Consider the following 21,655-nt stretch of genomic DNA (forward strand, 5'->3'; position numbering starts at 1 on the left):
AGAGAGAGAGAGAGAGAGAGAGAGAGAGAGAGAGAGAGAGAGAGAGAGAGAGAGAGCGTGTCCGGCACGACTGTCGATCGTAACAGGAACTCAATCGTTTATATTTTTGTCCGAGATTTTATGATTTTGCGCGAGCATCCCTTAACGCGTGCCGAGACTTGCAGTGTTATCAAAATCCGGTGTCTATAAAAACACGGTGTTTGAACGTTTTATCTGCATTTATTTTACATTTACATATTTGTTTGTATTTTGCTCACGCCATAAATATTAGCATATTGCGTGTCAAAATTTATTTTTATTTTAAAATAGAAATGTTGTATTTTTTTATTATTATTATTATAAAAATAAGTTTCTGAAATTGTATGTATTTTATTAAAATATATAAATACTCTTTACGCAATTTAAATGAATAACATACGTGAACGCACGTGAGACTAATAGCCGCGCGAAGTTCTCAAATTTGTCTGACCGTCGCGTTTACCGTAACTACTTACAACCGTATCACGGACTCGCGTGAGACGCGGATTTGCGTCGAATCTTCATTCGCTCGCGAGAATCGCGGGCCGCGTATGCATAATAAATAGCGTGAACAATTCTACGCGAAATATCGTGCAAAAACAAGTTCTTTGGGGACAAGAGTGCGGCGCGCGCGCGCGCGCGTCGGAACGTTTAATCAACGGCAACATCTCACGGTTTATTTTTTTTTTCCACGATCGCGCGGTCCTGCGGCAACCTCGTAATTTAACGACGCGTTAGACTGATTTTACAACCTGCCAGCAAAACCGCTCTTCGAACATAGTCGACCGCGGGAAAGAGCGCGCTTGGCAGAGAAATGGAGAGAACCTTCACTCGCGCGAAGAACTGGTCGATATGCGCGTTCCTGCTTGGGAAAAGTTGGCGGAAGGGATTAACAGGTTATCGTGTACGAAGGACTTGGCGCGCGTAATTACGTTCGTTACGTGGCGTTACGTCGCGTTGCGTACGTTTACTCTTACGGTGCGCGCCGCGATCGCCTCGGCAGGGATGGAAAAAAAAAAAAAGACAACCGCGCTCCGGGAAGGAAAGAAAAGCGGCGGCACGGTGCAGAAAAGTCCGGTAAAGGGATAGAATGAGGGAGGGTAAGGAGATGGAGTAGGAGGATGCCGGGAGAGAAAGAGAGAGAGAGAGAGATAGGACGGGAGGTCCGAGAAAGGTCTTCTGTTTCGCCGCGTTCTTGAGGAATTTTTACGACTACTGACTCTCGGGTAGCTCTTTCAGCTAGGATAGGCCTCTTAGGGCTGCACAGGGAGCACGTACCACTTGTGGCTTTACTACTTTCACGTTTAAGCGGCTATTAGCGGCGATTCTCGTGACGGTAGGCCCCCGAACCGCCGTCCCTTCCTCCCGTCGTCTCTTCTCTACTGTTTTCCGCTCCTCTTCTTCCTCCTCCGCGGTTTTATGTCCGTTCGAGAATCCCCGGCTTGCGCCTCTCTTTGTTCGCGCGTCGAACGAGTGCAAATATATGCCACTTTTAATACCAAGCGTCAGCCTAACCGGACTCGTCAAAACAATAAGACCGCTGTGTGTTAATTGAGTTAATTCTGTCAAATGTGTTAATGTAGTTATAAATTTTTTTTTTTTGATGATTTTAAAACAAACATACAATTTCTAATATATTAAATTTATTCTCTGTCTCTCTCTTATATCAAGTCTTTATATTACGTATAAAACAGATAAAAGTCTTTTGTACTTTTTTCTCGATTGCAATTTCGCACAAGGGTCCACAAAAATCGACTCATTATATTTCATTCTCGTATTTTCTTCTATTTTATTTTTAACATTTCGCCGCGTCTCTCGGGGGGCCGCGGGGAAGAGTAAAAGAAACGATCGCGGAAAAAGCACTCCCGCGCGAAGAAGAGCGGGCGCCGGGTCTCTGATGTTTCGAGAGTCATCGCCCGTTCTGCTGGGTTTTTGCTGTCCCGCAAAAGTGTACGCTAAGTAAAGGTTATCCCGTGGCGTCTCTCGCGGCGCGCCATGGGCGACGAAGAGCGAAACGCTGGCGAAGAAGCCGAGCGTTCGAGCGGAGCGATAGCGTTGCCAATCTTGTGCTACATTATTGATTGATAAGTATCCGAAATGACGCATAGAAAGCGACAGTAGTATCACATTGTTCTCGTTGAAAAGTTAAAAGTTAAAAGTTATCTTTCAGAGAAAAACTGTCACACAAACGCGCGATGAGAGCCAGCGTTTGAGATTCGTTCCTCTATTTATCGTTTCGGATACTTATCAATCGCCGTTTGTACACTACCGCTCAGCGCATTTTCGAGTAAATGTGTGATCGCGACGAACAAGTGTAAATTGTCGGCAGTATGTGAGCATACGCTTCGAAATCGCGAAGAACGGAATCGTTTCGAGGAGCATACGAAGCCGCCGAGGAAAACGCGAAACGTGACGACCCGATTTATTCCTTTTTTCTGCCCTTTTCCTTTTCTCTCTCTTTCTTTCTCTGCCGGCCGACTGACCAGTCTGATCACCGTTAAACCTACGGCTACTGCCGAGCGATTGTTCCGACGCGCTGAAGTCAACCGTGAAAGCGTCGCTTTCGTCTCGCTCGCAAACCCGACACGGAAGACTCGTTCCTGCGGCTGAATGGCTAAGTGAATACAGCTGTAGATAGACACAATAGTTGGACAATACACGATAGTCTCTTCTTTCTGAATACTTGTGTGTGATAAATTTTTTTTATTAGCTCTTTTGAAGTCTGCGACTGGATGGAGCGCGAAAATTCATTAAAGTTAATGATTCGGGCGTTTTTTTTTTTTTTTGTTTTTTATAGTTATCACATGTATCTCCATAAATTCAGGTAAAAATATATCGTAACTTCTTCTTACGGAAAGAAATGAAGCCGTTAAATGCGAATTAGTCAGGAGTGTGAAATAATCTCTTATGGATACTTTGCAAGTATCTTTCTGTCTTAATAAAGACCGGGTTATATCTCATAATCCGGCGCCAAACTTGCGCGAACGACTGCTATTAGTCGGGAAAAGAAAAGGGATCGAAAAGATCGCATAGCGAACAGAACAGATTTACGGGCCATAAATCGGTGTCTCGCGTACGCGCGTGCTGTTACGAGCGGGTCAACGCCATGGGCGCCGACAGAGTTTTTCTAAGACCGCACACGAGCACTGGGACGAAATCTGTCGAAATCGTGTCAGCGAGTATAATTGTCTCCTCCACCACTTGCCACAATGATCTCGCCTGACTTTTTTTGAATCAAAAATGTTTTTATTCTTTCAAAATTTATATCCCCCATAGTTTTCGTATTACATGCATAGCGACGCTTATGGCCAATCTCGGTGTGTCTCACTTCTAAGAAAATAATATCAACTGTTCGGCATAAAATATCCGATTTGGTTGAACAAAGTTCCTCCGAGGCGCCGATATCTTTTTAACAACCCGAAAATGCAAAAGATATTAAATAACTCCTAAACAAATTTACGAGCAGAAGAGTTTCGACCTGTCAACGGTGTCTGGCACTTCTAGCTGGCGATGGGATAGGGAGCGGATAGTCGAATGGAAGTCGTCACGCGATCTTCTCAGAATCGATAAACGCCTTTCGACGTCTATATTAGTGTATCCGTCGTTATTCTCACCGGAGAACTAATTTTAGGCGCTCTGTTCAAAATTGAATCGATTAGTTGAAAAAATGATCATCTTTTTTTTCGAATGTTGCGTGTCATCTGCTCTCTCGTGCAGTTTATTTGCTTCGACGCGAAATTCGCGCGTGTAAATCGCACGGGCGGAAGATTGCGCTCATCGTTTTGTCCCTTCGTGGCGAGGGGACAAAAAGCGACCCCCGCGCGTCGCGCTGCGTCGATGACGACGGTGCGGCGACGGAGGCTCTCAAAGCCGAGAAAGAGACGAACGGAAAAGAATCACCCGCGGAGCGAGTAACCGAGCGAACGAACAGGTAGGAGGTCCATTTGTTGAAATAATGATAACCGTAATGACGACCGCGTCGGCGGTGGCTGAGAGACGGTCGGAATTATTAGCCGCGTTTCCCGGTATCGGAGCGAAGAGACGCTTCTCCCCCCCGTATCGTCGTTGCACCCCCCCCCCCCCGCGTTCTCGTTGTCGTCGTCTTCGCAAACGAGTGTCATCGGTAGGTAAACCCGTAAAAACGGAGCGCGCGAAAAAAGAGCTAATGCCGGGAGATTCCTGAGGGAGGAGGATAGCAGCCAACGCGACCGGAACCTCACGAAACTGGTGTATCATCACAACATTCTTTCGGCGCGCAACGAGCGAACGTAAATTTCTGTGCTTCTTTATGCTCAGCCGGACGTTTAAAATCCACTTTGGTCCGGCCGATCGCCCACAATGAGACCACCCAGCGCAAAAGTTGTTCTCGCGAGGGGAACTTGCGGTTGCTTGATATTAAAAGTCGATGTCGTTCGCGAGACTCGAAGGTGTTGCGTGATTGTGCGCTGGACAAGTAATTACATCTGCCTCGTTTCTTGCGTTTCCATCCGTCCTTGTCCTCCTCTTCTGATCTCTTTCTCTCTTTCTCTCTTTCTCTGACAGAATAAATCTTACAATTATATAAGAGTCTGAAGTCCAGAATATACGTGACAGCCTGGTAATACTTTTTTCTCGCAAGAAGAATTACATCTCTCAGGGTCCTTTAATTTTCTTTCCTTTGATTTGTGCAGCTACTCAATCGCGCGCGAGAGTGTTAAGAATTTAGCGCTACAGGCGGCCGGCTCGATCTACATTTGTCTATATTTGTCATGTCCGCGCGGGCAGGACGGGAGGAAAGTCCTTGGGACGATGCGTTTTCTTCGATGAAGGGCAGTGGAGTATATCGCGAATGAGAGCGTGAGATGAAAAGCGCGGAGCGGGAGGGCGAACTGGGAGATAACGCGTTTTTAATGCGCGTCGTTGAGCATTATCCCGACGTCAAACGTAGTAATAGAGGAGAGAGGGAGAGAGAGAGAAAGAGAGAGAGAGAAACCTTCGGAATGCTCATTCTTATTAGAAGCCGTACGTTTCGCGCGCGCGCGCACACGATTCGCATCTCAGTTTGTAATGCGCGTTTAATTGTGCGCGTCGGAGCCTGCGAGTTAATGAAGGGAATCAATCTTGCTCGCGCCGCATTCATCTCAATTCAGCGCGCCGCCGCTCGTTCCCCGTTTTGTTCTCGATTTCAATCAGCGGAACGATTCAGTCGAGGCATCTAATCGCGCTTGCTGCAGGATTGATTAAAAGGATTCACAGTTCGAAAGAGCGATCTTAACCCACATTTGCAGAACTTTGTCACATTGATATTGCATCTAAAAATGATGAAACAGAAAATTGACAGGAAAGAAAACGCTTGTTAACATATCGTCGGTAACATAATCTCTTCTTCCAAAAACACCTTATCTATCTTATTAATAATGCGGTCTTATTATTAATCTCATGATAAGCGAGATAACGTGTATCGCACGTTATCAAGTAGAATATTCACACTGTGACTAATCGAGTTAACAATGTTCAAAAAATCACGGAGATTTTAATCTTTATATTCGGAGCGTTAAAACAAAGACGGAAGATATATTAAACAACAAGGTCAATTTGTGATCTGATGATTTGTGATGATCTAACGTGTGTCGACGTTTATACAGTAAATAAAATGCTGTTTGTTTAATGTAAAATAGTATTAACTCTTGAACAATTTATTATTTTCAATCTCATTGGTAAAGAATTATCGTTGCAACGTCGAGCGTGTACGCAAGGCTATTGGAGAGAACAGGCGCATTGTACCTGCGAAATCGATCTGAGCAGCCTTCGTCGACGCGTTTTCGCAATGCATACACGCGTGGGTCTCGTTTCATGTAACGACGGTAATGCGGAGAAGGTGAAAGGGAGGATGAAAAGAGATATATACATACATACAGTTGGATAAAAGAGAGAAATTTCTAAATATATCTGCTGACGGCCACTTTCGGCGCCACTACTTCCATCTTCGTCTCTTGTCATTTCTTTCCGCGCGTTTTATTTTTAATAAAAAATAAACTTCGATAACACATCGCTATAAATCGTATTCTCTTATCGAGAAAAACCGCGTGTAAGTGCAATAGTAAAAATGTCGTTAGTACAGTTAATGAATTATTAAGAGAATATGTATACATACAATATATATATATATATATATATAAACACCTCTTGCTACAATGATTCTTATTAACATCGCGATACATGCTAACTCTAAACGGATACTTTGCGTAGACTGTTATCAGCGAAAACGCATTAACAGTACATATCTCTCTTCTCGATACCCTCCGCACTTAATGCCATTTTCATGTAAGCCTGCAAGAAGATGAAGCGCGCGAATATTATTCGACTCGATCGAGAGGAATTGCAATGTGCATCGTAATGTCGACCCGCGTCTTGAAGAAGTGCACCGCGCCTGTCGCCGCGGCGATAAACGAGTTTATCAACCGCTTCACAATTAGCCGCTCTTCATGGAGGCATTTTAGCGTGGGCTGTGTGTCTCCCGCAAAGGTGAGAGATGACAGATAGAGAAACAGAGAGAAAGAGAGAGAGAGAGAGAGAGAGAGAGAGAGAGAGAGAGAGAGAGAGAGTGCAACGAACGGACGACGAGGAGGCGGACGTCTCCGATGGATATTTCTGTGACACCGAGACGTTCGTAAGCTACTTAGGAACTCGGCTTAGCCACGGTCATCTCCGTAGGTGTGTACGCGGCTTTATTCTGTAACGACGTCCTTGCAGCTTCCCACACGGAGGACGTTTTATAGCGCCAACGTACGCCGCGCTCGTTACGCTTTCGCTCGACGGACTTTCCGTGCCGTGTGTTGTTATTGGAAGGTGAAAAATCGAAGAGGGAACGAAAATTATCTAGTCTAGGAAAAAACGGAAATACAAAGAAAACTTAGCGAGGACAAAAAAAAAGCGAAGCTTCGTCAGCTTTCGAAGGACAGCATTGCGTAATTTGTACGTACGCGTATCGTTGCAACACATAGGTATCATCACGTTCGCACGGAACTTACATAATCGCGACACCGCAAAAGCGAGACGGGGATTGGGTTTTTGCGAGTCCCGCGGGCGTTTAGCGCGCGATTCTCGCTTATGGTACGTGTAATTTAGAATCGCAGCGTCATAAAAACGATCATACGCTTCTGGCGTGGCCTAGGTGCGCGAGTATTGAAACGGCTGTAAATTACTGAGCGACTGCCGCATCGGCGCTATTGACGACTCTAAAATGTTGCCCCTGATGACTTAACTGGAAACTCTAAAACCAGTTTCTAATGACTTTTTGCGGTGGGACGGAGCGACCGGCGACAAAGACGAGAAAAACGCGCCGGGTCCACGATGAGTAAAGCACGAAGGAGAGACGCGTGTTTATTACGCTGCTTCTCCTCCAATGAACGAACGTACCGCGCGCGCGCGCGCGCGGCCGCTTGAATTATTAAGAAACATCCCGGCATCAGAGGCCACAACTCCAGACGGACCACCACGACGAAGGGGGAACAGCTGAGAACGGCCCGCAGGCTGTTTCCACGTCGTAAACAGGCTCCTATCGAATAGCTGAGATATACTTTATATTGTACAGAGCAGATTTTTCCGACCGGTCTCGAACAATGTCTCGCCACGATGTTAAACCGCGTTCGGCCTTGTGATTTCAATCGGTTCGAACATCTTGGTGTATCTTATTTTATATCTTTTTTTTTTTATATATATATTAAATTTGCTTGCTCCGGATAACAAGTCAGTTGACATTTTTTTTCAAACTAAATGTCTATTATAAACATATATATTAGCAACACAATTATATGATGTTAAGTTATGGAGATCGGCTGCGAATCGCGTGGCGAAAACGGTCGTTCCCACTCGCGGGAACAGCAGCGGACACGGACACGCGTCGAAGGTCAAAGGTTGGCGATGACTCCGTGCCGTACGCCCACTTTCAGGTTGCACGTCACGAAGGTGAATATCGCCGCATGATTGATAGGTCGATGCAATGTGCGCGCGTGTCTCGCTCCGGGCCCGGAGCGTGGTGCCCACACGAACGCGCGCACAAGCGACGACGAGCTAGACGAGGACTTCTCTCTTTACAAAGAGAAAGGGGGAAGAGGTCTCTCGGCGCGCGAAGTCATAAGGTTAACTATTGTGGTGTACACACCGCGGAGACACGACTACCACGCGAACGTGGCAGGGTGAAAGTATTATACGGCCGCGCGCGTTTCTTTTCCCTCTCGGATAACGCGGCCTCGCCGAGGAAGATGCGCCTCCGCGACGCGGTTTATGATCTTGCGATAGAGTTCCGAGCGAGAACGTTACTGAATTATTATTCCTCTCGCGACAACAAAAATAATGTCATTATACGGTTAATAATAGTTCACGTTTGTTCGCATTCAATTTTATAATTCAAATGACGCCTACCACACGACTCTCTTCAAAGCCTCCTCGCGACATCACGTGCAATTCATAGTTCGAGAATCCCCGCGGGTTGAGTACAATAGCGGCTCCAGTTTCCAGCGCAAAGTCGTTCGCGTTCATGCGGCGTAATTAATAGGCAGCGACTGGGACGATCTGGAATATCAGAAGGGGATACGTGCGCAAACTTTAAGGTGAATTTACACGATTCACATTATTGACGATCACATTGGTGTGATTTTGCTCACCCGAGTACAATTCTGAGCGAAACTTGTAAACGCGCCTTTAGCGTGGCGAGAAAACGCTGCAAGCGGAATTGAACGAGTTAAATACGCGCCGAGCGGTGTTCCGCGCTTTAATCTTTACTTATACACCGGGATTCGATGGAATTAATAGCCACGCCCCGTGCGAGCGCGATATCTTCGATTTCCGGGGCCGCGGTCCCGGAAGAGACCTCTACGCGTGTGAGAGAGAGATAGATAGAGAAAGAGAGAGAGAGAGAGAGAGAGAGAGAGAGAGAGAGAGAGAGCACGCGGGGCCGACGCACTCGGCGTCGATGCATGAACGCGAGATGCATCCGGGCTCTGGAATGCGGCGCGACGCAGCAGATGTACTTGCCAGGACCCGAGCGATCCTGGGGAGCAAACCAGAGGCCGCGATAGAGAGAGAGTCGGCCTCACCGGTGGAAGAAGGTCAGGAAAGTTAAGAGCGAAGTTAATTACCGGCCGGCTTCGTCGGAACTACCGGCGTTTGCCTTGGTCGTCTAGGAGGATCACCGTCCGATTTTATGTGCTTCGGAGATATTCTCTAGACTCTTCTTATGCATCTAATCGCGACTCGCAAAAGAGAAAGTCGTATTATATACGTCTTATTTTTATACGAGCGAAAGATTGCGACGGCGGAACTTTGTGAGAGAAATTTTGAAATGTTTAAAATTTCACTCGCGCGTAAAACCTTCTCGCAATTCATTCGGTCGATAACGATATGCATAAACGCATATTGAATGGAATCGACTTCCTTGTTAGCAACAAAACTCCGCGTATAAGGATATTCATTTCAGATCAATTAAGATAATTAACACGAAGTAATTGGCTGTCAACACTTTCGATACCAAAAAAAAAAAACAAAAACAAAAACAAAAACGAAACACCAGAAGTTATTGAAACTAACGCACAGCGAGCAACATAACAATTTATTTGCATCGTTGCTTTCACACGTGCTTTTAAAAAAATCTCTGAGAGAGAAATTAATCACCTGTAACGCGAGGTGCAATTATTTTCACGTCACAGAGAGGAAATCGCGCTCAGAGGAAAATTCCGCGTTTTCGTTATTTTGCTTAGATCTTACTGCTTAAGTGGTTTTATGCGCCCGTGTGTCTTAACAACCGCGGTAAAACATTTTTAACGCCGCATGATATTTCTGTAATAACTGACTGTAGAAATGGACTGCAGTCAATAGGCTGATCGATCCACATCGGATTGCCGAGTCCATTAGCGAGCACTTCCTCGAGCCCATATTTCTCCTTCGATGCCCATTATCGTCTCGTTCATCGATATCGCTGAGCCGTGAGTGATGCGCGAGCGTTATCGAATATATTTGCAAAAATCATCTCACAGCTGTCTCTGATCGAAGCAGAAAAAGAACTCGCTTGAATCTTCCAGAGAGATATCACAAAAATATTTTGTGTATATTTTTCGAAAATTGAACCATCGAAATTTAGCGAAACACGCGAAGTATCGCGATTGGTGCGACGCGCGAGAAAAATCCCGCGCCGAACGAACAGGAGAGACCCCCCGTCGACGATCCCGTCTGAAGAGAACGAACGGTCCTCCGGCGAGATAGCGGCGCCGGTTATTACGGCGAGCACCCCGCGCGCGCGCGCGCGTTAAATACCGGGTCCGCGAGATTATTCGAGTAACGCGAATCAAGAAACGGGGGAAGAAGGTGCGCGGCGCGTGTCAACGACCTCGCTGCCGGCGCAATGATGTTCGACGATTATATGTTGGAGGGAGCACCGAACTTGCGTACCGAACTGAGAAGATCGGCCGCTGTCTCGATCTTCCGCGAGGTCATTGGACCAAGGCCGAGGACCTATACCTGCCGTTCTTACGTATAGCGGCCCGTACTTTGCGAGCTCTTGTTTCTTAGCGCGATTACAGAAGTAATCGCAAAGTACTGCCGAGACGCCTACTCTCGTCCTCTAAAAGATGCGCTTTTTTTTTACGCGCCCGTTTGAAAAACGGAAAGAAACGTAGCGCAGCAAACTAGATGTTTACAATGAAAAGCGCAAATGCTAGTTGCTTGCAGATGACTCAGAGGGAATAGTCGAGAAATGTGTGTCGGAGTGATAATTTATAACGTTTTCTGTCAAAGTACACACAGTTAATTGCAAAGTTACGCCGATTTAAGTGAAATATCTTTTAATTGAAAATATCGTCGCGTTTCTTGTTTCCACCCACTTCTTTCCAAACTCGGACATTTGCACAAAAATGCACGCGACGCAGCAGGAACTCTCGAAAAAAAAAAAAGGGCGAAGAGAGCGCGTTGTGTACCGCGTAAAGTTGCGACACCGTCCTGCAGGTAGTCGCGAATATTTCTCTCTCTCTCTCTCTTTCTCTCTCTCTCTCTGCGTGTACGTTACGCTAACGAGCCGGGCTCTCGCTTATCGCTCGATACTCCGCTGTGTATGGCGGGAATAAAGTTCCACCGGAAAACGATTGCACGAGGCGCGCCCGTAGAATTTATACGGTGCTTTCACCGCGATGAGTTATTGGCTTTTACGAAATGATCCTTAGACGAAGTCCCCGTGTGTCGTAGCAGTCAACGGCCTGCGCCCCGGCGCTCGTGTGCGCTTTACGACGAGCCGGGTTTCCAGCCGGTGATACCTGTTCCGGATACGTCGCCCGGAGCAGAGGCGTAACAAGGGAGGAGGAGAAAATTTGGAAGTACTCGCGCGAATCCGCGAGCAACAAGATAACATTTTCGAAAGTTTTTATTTCTGATTGTAAGAGAGAATGTTTTATCAATCAATCTGTAGTCGCGTGACAAATATAACAATATAATCGCGAATATAATACACGTGGAGTGCTCGGTGCAAATAAACGTTGAGTACTTTGCTCCTCTTGTTACGCCATTGGCCTCGGAATTCCGCGCGAGTTTTATGCCATCGGTTTTCGAAGGAGGCAAGCGGCAAGGTTCGTCAAGTTCGACGTAAGACATGGCGTTGCATCTGCATCGAATGCTAGCGTCATATGTTAGCGTTTGTAATATACGGACGTGGATTCGAGAAAACGCATCCGCAAGAGAGAGAGAGAGAGAGAGATAAAGAAAGACGCTCCTGTTGGACCACGTTGTTGCCGCTTACGCTGAGGTGCAATGCCACTATTACTCTTGCTCGATGCACTTCCTCTACTGGACTCGACGTTTGGTAGCCGCAAATCGTCGATACGCTCGCTCATTCGTCATCGCAATTAACGCGCATTAATGCGCAACGTTTTGTTTGCGCAATGAGTCGATAATATCTATATTTTATATTGACGGACGGATGTTTTATGTGTGCATCTATTGTTGCCTTTTTTCCGCGTTGCCGATTGGTTGGTTGGTTAATCGAGTCGAATCGAATCGGTAAGATCGAGAGAGTAAATAATGAAAAGCGATTTTGAGACAGTTCGTCGTATATGTACAGAAAATTAAAAACGTAACTAAAGTAAAGTCACGTGACAGGAAAGAGTAGAAAAACAACACGTGAAAATAACGTGACTGTAATTTATATTATATGTAACATTAAATAATACATATAAAACATATAATTTATTATATATTATAATATACTTTATATTGTATTATATGTATTATATACATACTACAGTAATGTCACTGACCTCCGCCGCGCGGCCTTGGCGGAGTCACTGACCTCGGCCGCACGGCCTTGGCGGGGCACTGACCTCGGCCGCGCGGCCTTGGTGGAGTCACTGACCTCGGCCGCACGGCCTTGGCGGGGTCACTGACCTCGGCCGCGCGGCCTTGGCGGAGTCACTGACCTCGGCCGCGCGGCCTTGGCGAGGTCACTGACCTCGGCCGCGCGACCTGGGCAGAGTCGCTGACTTTGGTCACGTGATTACGGTATATATATATATATGTGTGTGTGTGTGTGTGTGTGTGTGTATTATATATAGATATAGAATATTATATATGATATATATAATATTCTCGTTTTTACTCTTTTTCTTGTCACGTGACTTTAGTCATATGGTGTTTCTCTACTTCTCCTTGTTACGTGTTGTTTTTCCACTCTTCCCTTTTTTTAGTTTTTGAGTTTGATTTTCATGTGTTTCATTTCTGATATCTCTCATTTGTACTTCATGTGTATTATATGGTTTGTAAGACGTATATATTAGCTGTCATTATATTTTATCGCGATGACAGATTGTGTTTACTGACACAACACGTTAAAATAAAAACAATAACAGCGTGCGCGTAGCACGCGCCTGTGCTAGTTCCTACCAGAAAAAGCGTGTGTAAATAATCACAATCGATTCTATTGATCTTGATTGCCGCTTTTATCTCGGATGTGTTTCTCGATTCATGTCGTGCGAATCAAGAGGTACTGACTCGCGCCGTTCGAGCGCGACTTCGTTGGGCGTGTTTTCAAAAACGTGACTAAAGTAAGGTAACGTGACAGGATAAAGAATGAAAAAGAGAATATTATATATTCATTTTCAACGAGCCTTAAGTCTTAATTGTTTGATATTATATAATGTTCTATATATATATATGTACCGTAGTCACGTGACCAAGGTCAGTGATCTTACCGTAGTATATATATAATATATATAATATATATAATACAATGTAAGGTGTAATATTATAAATATTATAGCTGTCATCGCGGTTACAGGTTGTGTGTTCACTGACACTGCACGTTAAAACAAAAACAATAATAGCGTGCGCGTAGCGCGCACCTGTGTTGTGCTAGTATTTAGAAAAAGAGATGCGCAACATCGACTATAAATATCGCAAAAACTTTTTTTTATTACGCAGTGCTGTCTTCGCCGTTTTATCGAATGTGCTCACAACACGCTAGAGCGCTTTCGTGCTAGTAATGAATTTGACTCGCGTGATAACGCATGGTGTTCTCGTTATACGTAATTAGCCGGTATACAACAACTACGGATTGTAGTGTAATTGGTTGGTATGAGGGTTCACCCTTGAATTTTATTCTCCTCTCCCCGTACTTGTACAATTACGCGCAGGTTACGCGAATCTCGTCCAATGGCGAAAACAACAATAATTGTTGTTCATCGTCCTGATTGCTACCTCTTGTGTTTCTTGTTCTTGTTCTCATAATTTTGCTACCTCTTGCGTTTCTTGTTCTCGTTCTCATAATTTTGCAAATGCAAGATGAATTTTTTTCTGACGAGTCAGACAAAATATAATTCAAAAATATAGAATTGGGTTTGATACAGAATCTTATTATTCGAGCGCAACCACGATATAACCACGTCGATGGAAAAAGCAAATAACTTTATTAGCGCTCGTGTGCGTCGCGTACATAAACCCCTTCGAGACTCGTTACTAAGTATAATCCCGTCGATTACTTTCAATTCCGTCTCCGTGGGCAAAATCGATTAGCGTTAATGACAAAAATGAGAAAGTCATTTATTTAATAGTATCGTGCCCTTACTCAGTTATCCTTCCCTCCCTCCCTTCTTCCGTCCTTCTCTCTTTTTAAAGAAAGAGAAAGAAAGAAAGAGATTGAGCGGAGCTCTAGGGGACTCCTGTTACCGGCCCCCTGATCTACTCCACGTCGTGCACCGTCTCTACCTTCGATCGTTCATACCGGCACGATGTCGATGATCGAAAGCGCGGTGCGCCCCGATCCCTCGCGGGACTAGTATCCGTGCAACTTCCTACACGCGAACGCGCGCGCCAGCGTGTTGTAAATAATCGACATCCGCTCGCAATAAACTCGTTGTAATCGCGACCGAATGGCCGTGCGCCGACCGGCTCCCGATGGGATTCCACGGCTCCGATCGTGCACGCGGCCTGCGTGGCAGCTAATCGATTCCGCAACGCAATTTAAGTATCGAACCGCGCGCTATTCAAAGTATGCACCCCCGGGAAGATGTTATCGACGATGTAATCGAAGGGAAACTGAGCGACCTTTCTCGAGTGTTTCTCGATCCGACGAAGATCATTAATTGATATCGCTTGTGTGAAAACCGTAAAATAATCGCGTAGGTACAGCGCATAAAAAGCACGGAGGTAGCATTTTTTAGTTTCTTTTTGAAAACATTGACGAGGATGAGAAAAATGAAAACAAATTGATGTTTCGTCATTAAGATATATCGATCGATGAGGAGATAAAATCGGAGCGGTTCTCTCTCTCTCTTTCTCTCTCTCTCTATGTCTCTTGTTTATCGTCACGTACATCTGCGAAAAAAGATTTCTCGAGGAAATCGCGTCATTTCCGGCGGCGACGGTTCGCCTACAGTAAATTCGTTCCCGAGATTCGAGATAATGTCGACGCCCCTGAGCGGACGACGCCGGGCGTGTCTTTAAAATCGCAGTTTACACTTCGGTCGATCTGCAATTATCGAGTAACGCAACGGTATATATCGAGAAGGTACTCGTCGATTTCTCCCTTCGTATCTCGCTAATCGGTCCACTTTGCTGGTCGGTCGCGTAAGAGAAGTATATCTTCTTGAAATAATAATTGTCGCTGATACGCGAGCTCTACGCGCACGGCGAAGAATAGCGTATCCGTAAACCACGCTTTATATAGTTATCGCGTCGATGTTGTCAAAAAAAAAAAAAAAATTTAATTAAATTAAAACGCGAATTTGTGCAACGAGAACTCGCGTTAATCGACGTTCGGTCAACTGTGTTTTTCACCAATTGTGCAAATATAACAAATAGGAGAAAGCAATCGGACGCAGAATTATAAAGACATTACGGAGAACGGATAGGTATTCCGGTTCCTCCTGAAATAAATGACCGAGCACGCCCCGTACGCGGATGCACGGCCCACGATTTCTAATTTTTCAGTGGCCCGGAGCGATATCATTATACTAGACACAATTATTCCTGTCAAAGGCGATTTTCCTCGTTTAAATATGAAATATTACAGAGAGATAGTGGGTTGGGCCGAACAGCGCTCGAACGTCTCGAGCTATCCGCGTGTTTCGAGCTCAGATCCGACCTCGTCATAATAGTCAGAATGTAGACCGCGCAAATTGCCCGGCTATATGGCTTGAACGAAGAAACGAGAGAAACTTCATTACTCCTGCCATCCCCGAGCGAATGACCAATTATCGCGCGCGTCTGACTTTCCCATCTAGAATCCGCGAGCGGACACTTCCTGCAGCCGGCGGTAGATAAGCGTCTCGCGCGATGCGAGACGTAATGAAGTGACGCTGTCGATTCCTCTCGTGTATCCCCGTGGCACGTGGGTGCGGTATACATCGTGCATTAGGTAGGTGCGAGGCGCCGTTGTATATCATAACCAACGGTCTTCGTCGGCCAGTTGTAAGCTGCGCCGCGGTCATGCGTGTAAAGGCGAATTTACACTGTTGACTCTCGACGATCGTCGTGAATGAATCATTCTAAACGACCGTAACGCGTACGACATTAATATGAGGTGTGGAAAATGTCATTTCCACATTATTATCTAAAGAAAATACGTAAAATTCTCAATGGTTTTATATATAATTAATTAAGACTTTTTATATATGTATGTATAATTAATTATGTTATCGCGCATGGCTTACATTTAAATTATTATAATGCAAATATTCTTGTGCAAATGTGTAATCTCAACACACTTCTTTCTTGTCTTACTGGAGTGATTCATCGAAGGTGATATTTACTAGGAAATAAATACGCATAAATTAGTCTCGATATGTACTTTAGCACTATTAAGTTAACACAAATGGTGTCACAGCTAATATTTAAAATAAATCTTACAAATCTGTGGACTCTCTGATTCGGTGTAAATTTGTTCTACAGTTCATATAGTGTGTGTTTTTTAAGAATTTTATTTTAAATAAATCTATTAATTTTATTTTAAATAAATCTATTAATTTTTTGAAGAAGAATATAAGAGAAACTTATTTTTTTTTTTTATTTTTTGTTTTTTTTACGTGAAAAGTATCATCTATGACAAATAAATAAATCGAGTAAAATCGTGCCTTATTTCGTGTTAATTTGTTATTCTGTCGCGAGCGAACGGTGTAAATATGCCTTAAAGCGCTTATTGCGTGTGTGATACGGTCTCTGGCAGCTTGTACAGTATCCCTCAACGACGCATTTCCGGTTTAGTAGCCTGGTTCGTGAAGCAGCGCGTGCTGCCGCCATTTCTCGTCATCGTCGTTGTCGTCGTCGACAACGACGATGACGACGACTACGTACTGGCAGCTTACAGCGATTATTGCGCGGTAGACACGTTGACTACCATTGCGCTTGTGCGCTTCGACATATTTATGAGCACTTCGTCAATGACCGGAGTTTCCTACAGACCGGTCTCTCTCTCCCTCCTCTTTCTCGCGGCACGCGATTAGAGAATAAAAACTAGATTATCGGGTTTACAAACAAACGAACAAGTAAAGTTGCAAACACACTTCGGAATTCAAGAAACAATTTAAATAATAACGCGTAATAATTTTTATTTTCCAACATTTTAAAAAAAAAAATCTCGATCTCGTTTAAATCTATTATTTCGCCATTCGCGCGCCTTTTAAACCGGTCCTGTTCTCATCGTCGGCCGCTATATTATAGCGTTCAACCGCGCTCGCTATCGAATCCTGGAACACGGGGATGACTCACGGCTAAAAGGAGCGTTACGGACGTGAATGCGTTGACGCGAAACCGACTCGTCTGCGACTCGTGCAAAATCGCGGCAACGATCACCACGGATAATGTCAGGTGCGAATGTCAGCAGAACCTGGCAAATGCCAATGGCGTCGTATACTTTCTTGGGTATCTTTGCGAGTGTACCGTACGTACGAGCACTTGTAATTACGCAAATGTTGTATGATTTAATCACACATATGGCATTTTATTATTATACATTCAACATCTCGATTATTTATATGTAATTCTTAATTAGCACAATCGTATTTTTTCCGTCGTTTACGCCATTGAAAATAGTTGGGAAACGGTTTGTTTTCTCATAATGTCCCTTATTTCTTGCATTTTCCACCCCGTCTGTTTTTAACGCAAGCTTGACACGTGCGACTGAAACACTTGCCGGGACGACACTTGTAAGGCTTTTTTTTACCATTCACGCACTTGTAGTACTTTCTGCAACTGTCCCCACGAGGCAACTTAAGCGGATAGCCATTAGAGGGACAATAAAGGCAACCCGCGTCGGGTTGCCAATCGCAGACTTGCAAGAACATGTTGAAGTGCAGCGGTCGGCCCAGCTGGTCTAAGGGACACGGGATCCGGCGCATTCCGTCAGGAGGATAGCACTTATAGAACGATCCGCAATCGGTTTCATGCGCGAGATGAATCGTTTCGTTCGTGTTCCATTTACATTTTCTAGGAAATTTGTCGCGTTTCTTCTCTGTAGAAGTTGCAGTGGTTGCAGTCCAATATGCCAAGAAGACAATGGCAATCACGCTGTATAATCCTGTACCGAACAATCATTATATTGTAATTTAATTCGACAGGAATCGACAAACTTGTTTATTCACTTACCTTTCATCGTCTATTTTATTTGCTCAATTTACACCTTATGAAAAAAAATAACTGCAATCGGTATAAATGTGAAACTAAATTCTGTTTAGGTAAGTCAGCCGTTATATGTACTCTTCATTGTTATCACTAAAAGGAAGTGGATTATACTTATCAAAAAAATATATTTTATTTTCGCAAAATATGTCACTTTTTATCAAGAAGGATAATATTTTAATCACACTTGGCCCATAATCTGTATTATTTATCAGAGATGCGGAAGAAGCTAATAAAATATTAATCTTGAATAATTTTTTTGATTAGATTAGATTTTCGATTAGATTAGATTTTTTTTTCGATTAGAACGCAAACTCATACTTTTTATCGTTAAATCTTTTAACATTTGTAGTGAAGTTGTTTTCTCACGTAAATTGTTATTTATATAATACAAGAATATAATACTTTACTTTAAAGATAAAGAATCGATAAGGAATAAAATTTAATAAGCAGAAACATTAATATCTGACATATGTCGGTTTAATTAACATTGTGTAATATAATCGACATTATCGCATGTCGTACGTACGCGCAGAAATTCATGACAATTCAAAGTTGGCAGGAATTCACGGATCGCATGAGCGGTCCTTGATCCTGATATCGAGATCCCGGCGATTAACACGCATTTGCATTTACACCGCGCGCACTTCAGATACATGCGCTCCGATCTGCCAACGTAGTTGCATAACGCACCGCGCTTATGATGGATTACGCAATTCTCGGCACCGCGGGCAGGTATCGTGCAGCACAACGAACACATAAGGTGTTCCGTAAATATCGACTCGCCTCATTATGTATCTCGAATGGAGAAGAAACGAAACATGTATAATACTCTAAAAACACAACTAATTGAGAGAAAGATAATATCGCATATATTTTATATAAATACCAAACGTTTGAAGACGATTCGCATACAATAACGTGTCTACGTAGTTTAAACACATTGAAACGGCAAAGCCACAGAAACTTTTTTTAGTTTCCATCACGTTTTGCAATTTCGATAACTTTCTACAGTTCGAGCCTTCATCGAGAAGCTAATGGAATCAGTTATTACGGCAGGCCATTCTCTTGCGAAGAGAATTCAGTTGTTTTTATTTTTCAGAAAAAAAATTTTTAATAATCTCTTCTCAAGTGTGTTTCGCAATAGCGGTTTCGACTTTCGCCACTTTCTGCAGTTGTGAATTCTTCGGCCACTTTGATGCGCGCGCGAGCTCTTCGTCAACGGCTAACTGTGTTTTCATTTCCTGTCAGGAATAAAGGTACAAAAAAAAAAAAAAAAAAAAAAAAAGAAATAACGAAAGGCCGTCTTCGAGTGCCGCGCGCAGAGAGTACGGCGGAATGCCCACGCCCTTCCGACAGAAACGATCTCCTCTATCGGCCAGGTATGCAAAGTCCGACTTACGTGTCGGCGGACGGACAGCCCTCCGCAATAAGGAAGCGCTCGTTATGATCGATCTCGCAGATCCGACAATGCCCGGCAGATTATTCGGAATGAGCATCTTGCAATAGGCACTCTGCTCCCATCAAGCAAAGTACCTTTCTCAGTGACGGATTTCTCGATAGGTTCGCGCGCACGACTCTTTAGGAACATCTTCATTTATAGAAAAAAAAAAAAAAAAAAACATTCCGCATAAGAAATATAAATGTATCTCCTTCTGTATTTTTTTAATATAATTATATTTTTTTACTATTCGTATATATACGATATCTATGATGTATATTTAATTTATTTCAAGAAACACAATGTATTCTTCATATCACAACAAATTGATACGTTCATTCAATTGCCACACCGCACTTGCGACAATTTCGTGCAATTGTATTAGTTTTACTTGTCGGTCCGCCGCGTTTGGGGCTCCATGCTTGCTGAATGCGCAACTGGCCTTCTCGTGACTACCTAACCGAGGAAGGGAAAAAGTGCAGCGGAGCACAACGATCAACGTTACAACGTATATACGGCGTCGAGCGTTACGATTGCGACGATAACGTTAACTAGATGCCGAGGCGCTCCTCTATTTTGATGGAACATTCCCTTCCGCCGGTCCCCACAAGCGGCGATTAATCATCAATATTAGATCTAACGTTCCGGTACGCGGCCAAACGATTTATTGCGCGCAACAAGGGGGAAAAACGCGCGCATTTTTCCGAGCGCTGCGTAGGCCACATATAGTACAACACACCACCGTGCGCCCGCTAATCTACGAATATCAAATCAACGTCGAACATGCTCTCAACGTTTTGCGATACACAATTCTTACGTTCACAGAGAAAGAGAGATATTACATTGTGTAGGTATATATGTACGTCTGCGCAATACGCGATTCGCGCGAGCAGAATGCTTCCGGCGCGCAGTCCGTGCTTCGAGATTAAAAACAAAAAAAAACTGTAATAATAACGGTGGATGAGCAAGTGACGGATGAAGAATAAATTTATACGAATGACTCTGTCTCTTCGCGCGCTGTCTTGCTTAATTACTTTGCGCGAAAAATTGTACGAAAAAAAAAAAGCAACGACCGTGCCTCACGAATGCACGACGTCAAGGAGCACGGAGTGGTGTCGTAAATGAGAACGCGATCCGAAGTAAATTGCGGTTTTATTCTCGCCTATATACGTACACGCGCGCGAGAGACCGTTCGCGTTAATTCCCGATCGTAATCTCACGAGAAACGTAACCGTTTCTCCCATCGCGGAAGAATAAATAAATCTCGCGACAAGTAGCATTGCCGCGGCGCGAGCGAAAGCACATCCCCCCGAGGGGTTAATAACCACACGTCCAGGCGGCCGCGCCGCGCAAAAATGCTCCCAGTACATCCAGGAAGAATACCCGGGGATCATCTCGGCGCGTTCCAAATTACTCCGCGCGAGTCGGAGAGCTCCGAGCGACGGTGTTATCGAGATCGCGGCCGTTGATAATCGTTTCGAGTTCAGCATCCGACGGTGTGGAAAGAAAGAAAGAGGAAGCGAGAAGGTGGAAGAAGGACAAGAAGAGAGAGATATAGATATATATATAGAGAGAGAGAGAGAGAGAAAGAGCGCGCGGTCCGTGTCGTGTCCACGGGGCGTGCACAGTTATCCTCTCGGTGGTGGATCCTCCTCGACGGTGCATTACGTACGTGCGATGCGCGCCGGAGCCGAGCGAGCCGCGGATACATAAGAGTTACGTCAGATGTATTCAGGAAGAGCTCGCGAGAGATGCGCCGCGTTGCGCAACCGCGGAAAAAGCGCGCGCTGCTTGAGAATACGCGCGCGATATACATGTGCATACGAAAAGGGTGAGTGTACGTGTGTGTTTATATGTACGCGCACATCTCGTGTAGGTCGCGTATAAACGGCACACGCACGCGTATAAGTGCGGAGGCGGGTGGACGCGCGCGCGCCGAGAGAGTAACGTGAGAAACTTCTCTCCTCTCGATTTCGTCGACGGTATTTCGACTCGGATAGATTACTTCGCGATCGACGTGGCGACGCGTGTAGGTAGTAACGGCGAGTATACATGCGTATTAGGGAG

General features: G+C 44.6%; 2 protein-coding genes across 2 annotated transcripts in view; one reads left to right on the plus strand and one right to left on the minus strand.

Moving 5' to 3' along the window:
- Positions 1-21,655, plus strand: part of LOC109864240 — a 211,369-nt gene that overhangs the window by 55,215 nt on the left and 134,499 nt on the right. The window lies entirely within an intron of this gene.
- On the minus strand, positions 17,445-18,225 carry LOC109864245. The gene is made up of 2 exons (XM_020445273.1): positions 18,115-18,225; positions 17,445-18,046 (listed from the first exon to the last, which is right to left on the minus strand). The coding sequence occupies exons 1-2, from the start codon at positions 18,119-18,121 to the stop codon at positions 17,595-17,597; spliced, it is 459 nt and encodes a 152-aa protein (XP_020300862.1). The 5' UTR covers positions 18,122-18,225; the 3' UTR covers positions 17,445-17,594.

This window comes from Pseudomyrmex gracilis, unplaced genomic scaffold (genome assembly GCF_002006095.1).
Source record: "Pseudomyrmex gracilis isolate BER0280 unplaced genomic scaffold, ASM200609v1 scaffold_18, whole genome shotgun sequence".
Classification (NCBI taxonomy): Eukaryota; Metazoa; Arthropoda; class Insecta; order Hymenoptera; family Formicidae; genus Pseudomyrmex; species Pseudomyrmex gracilis.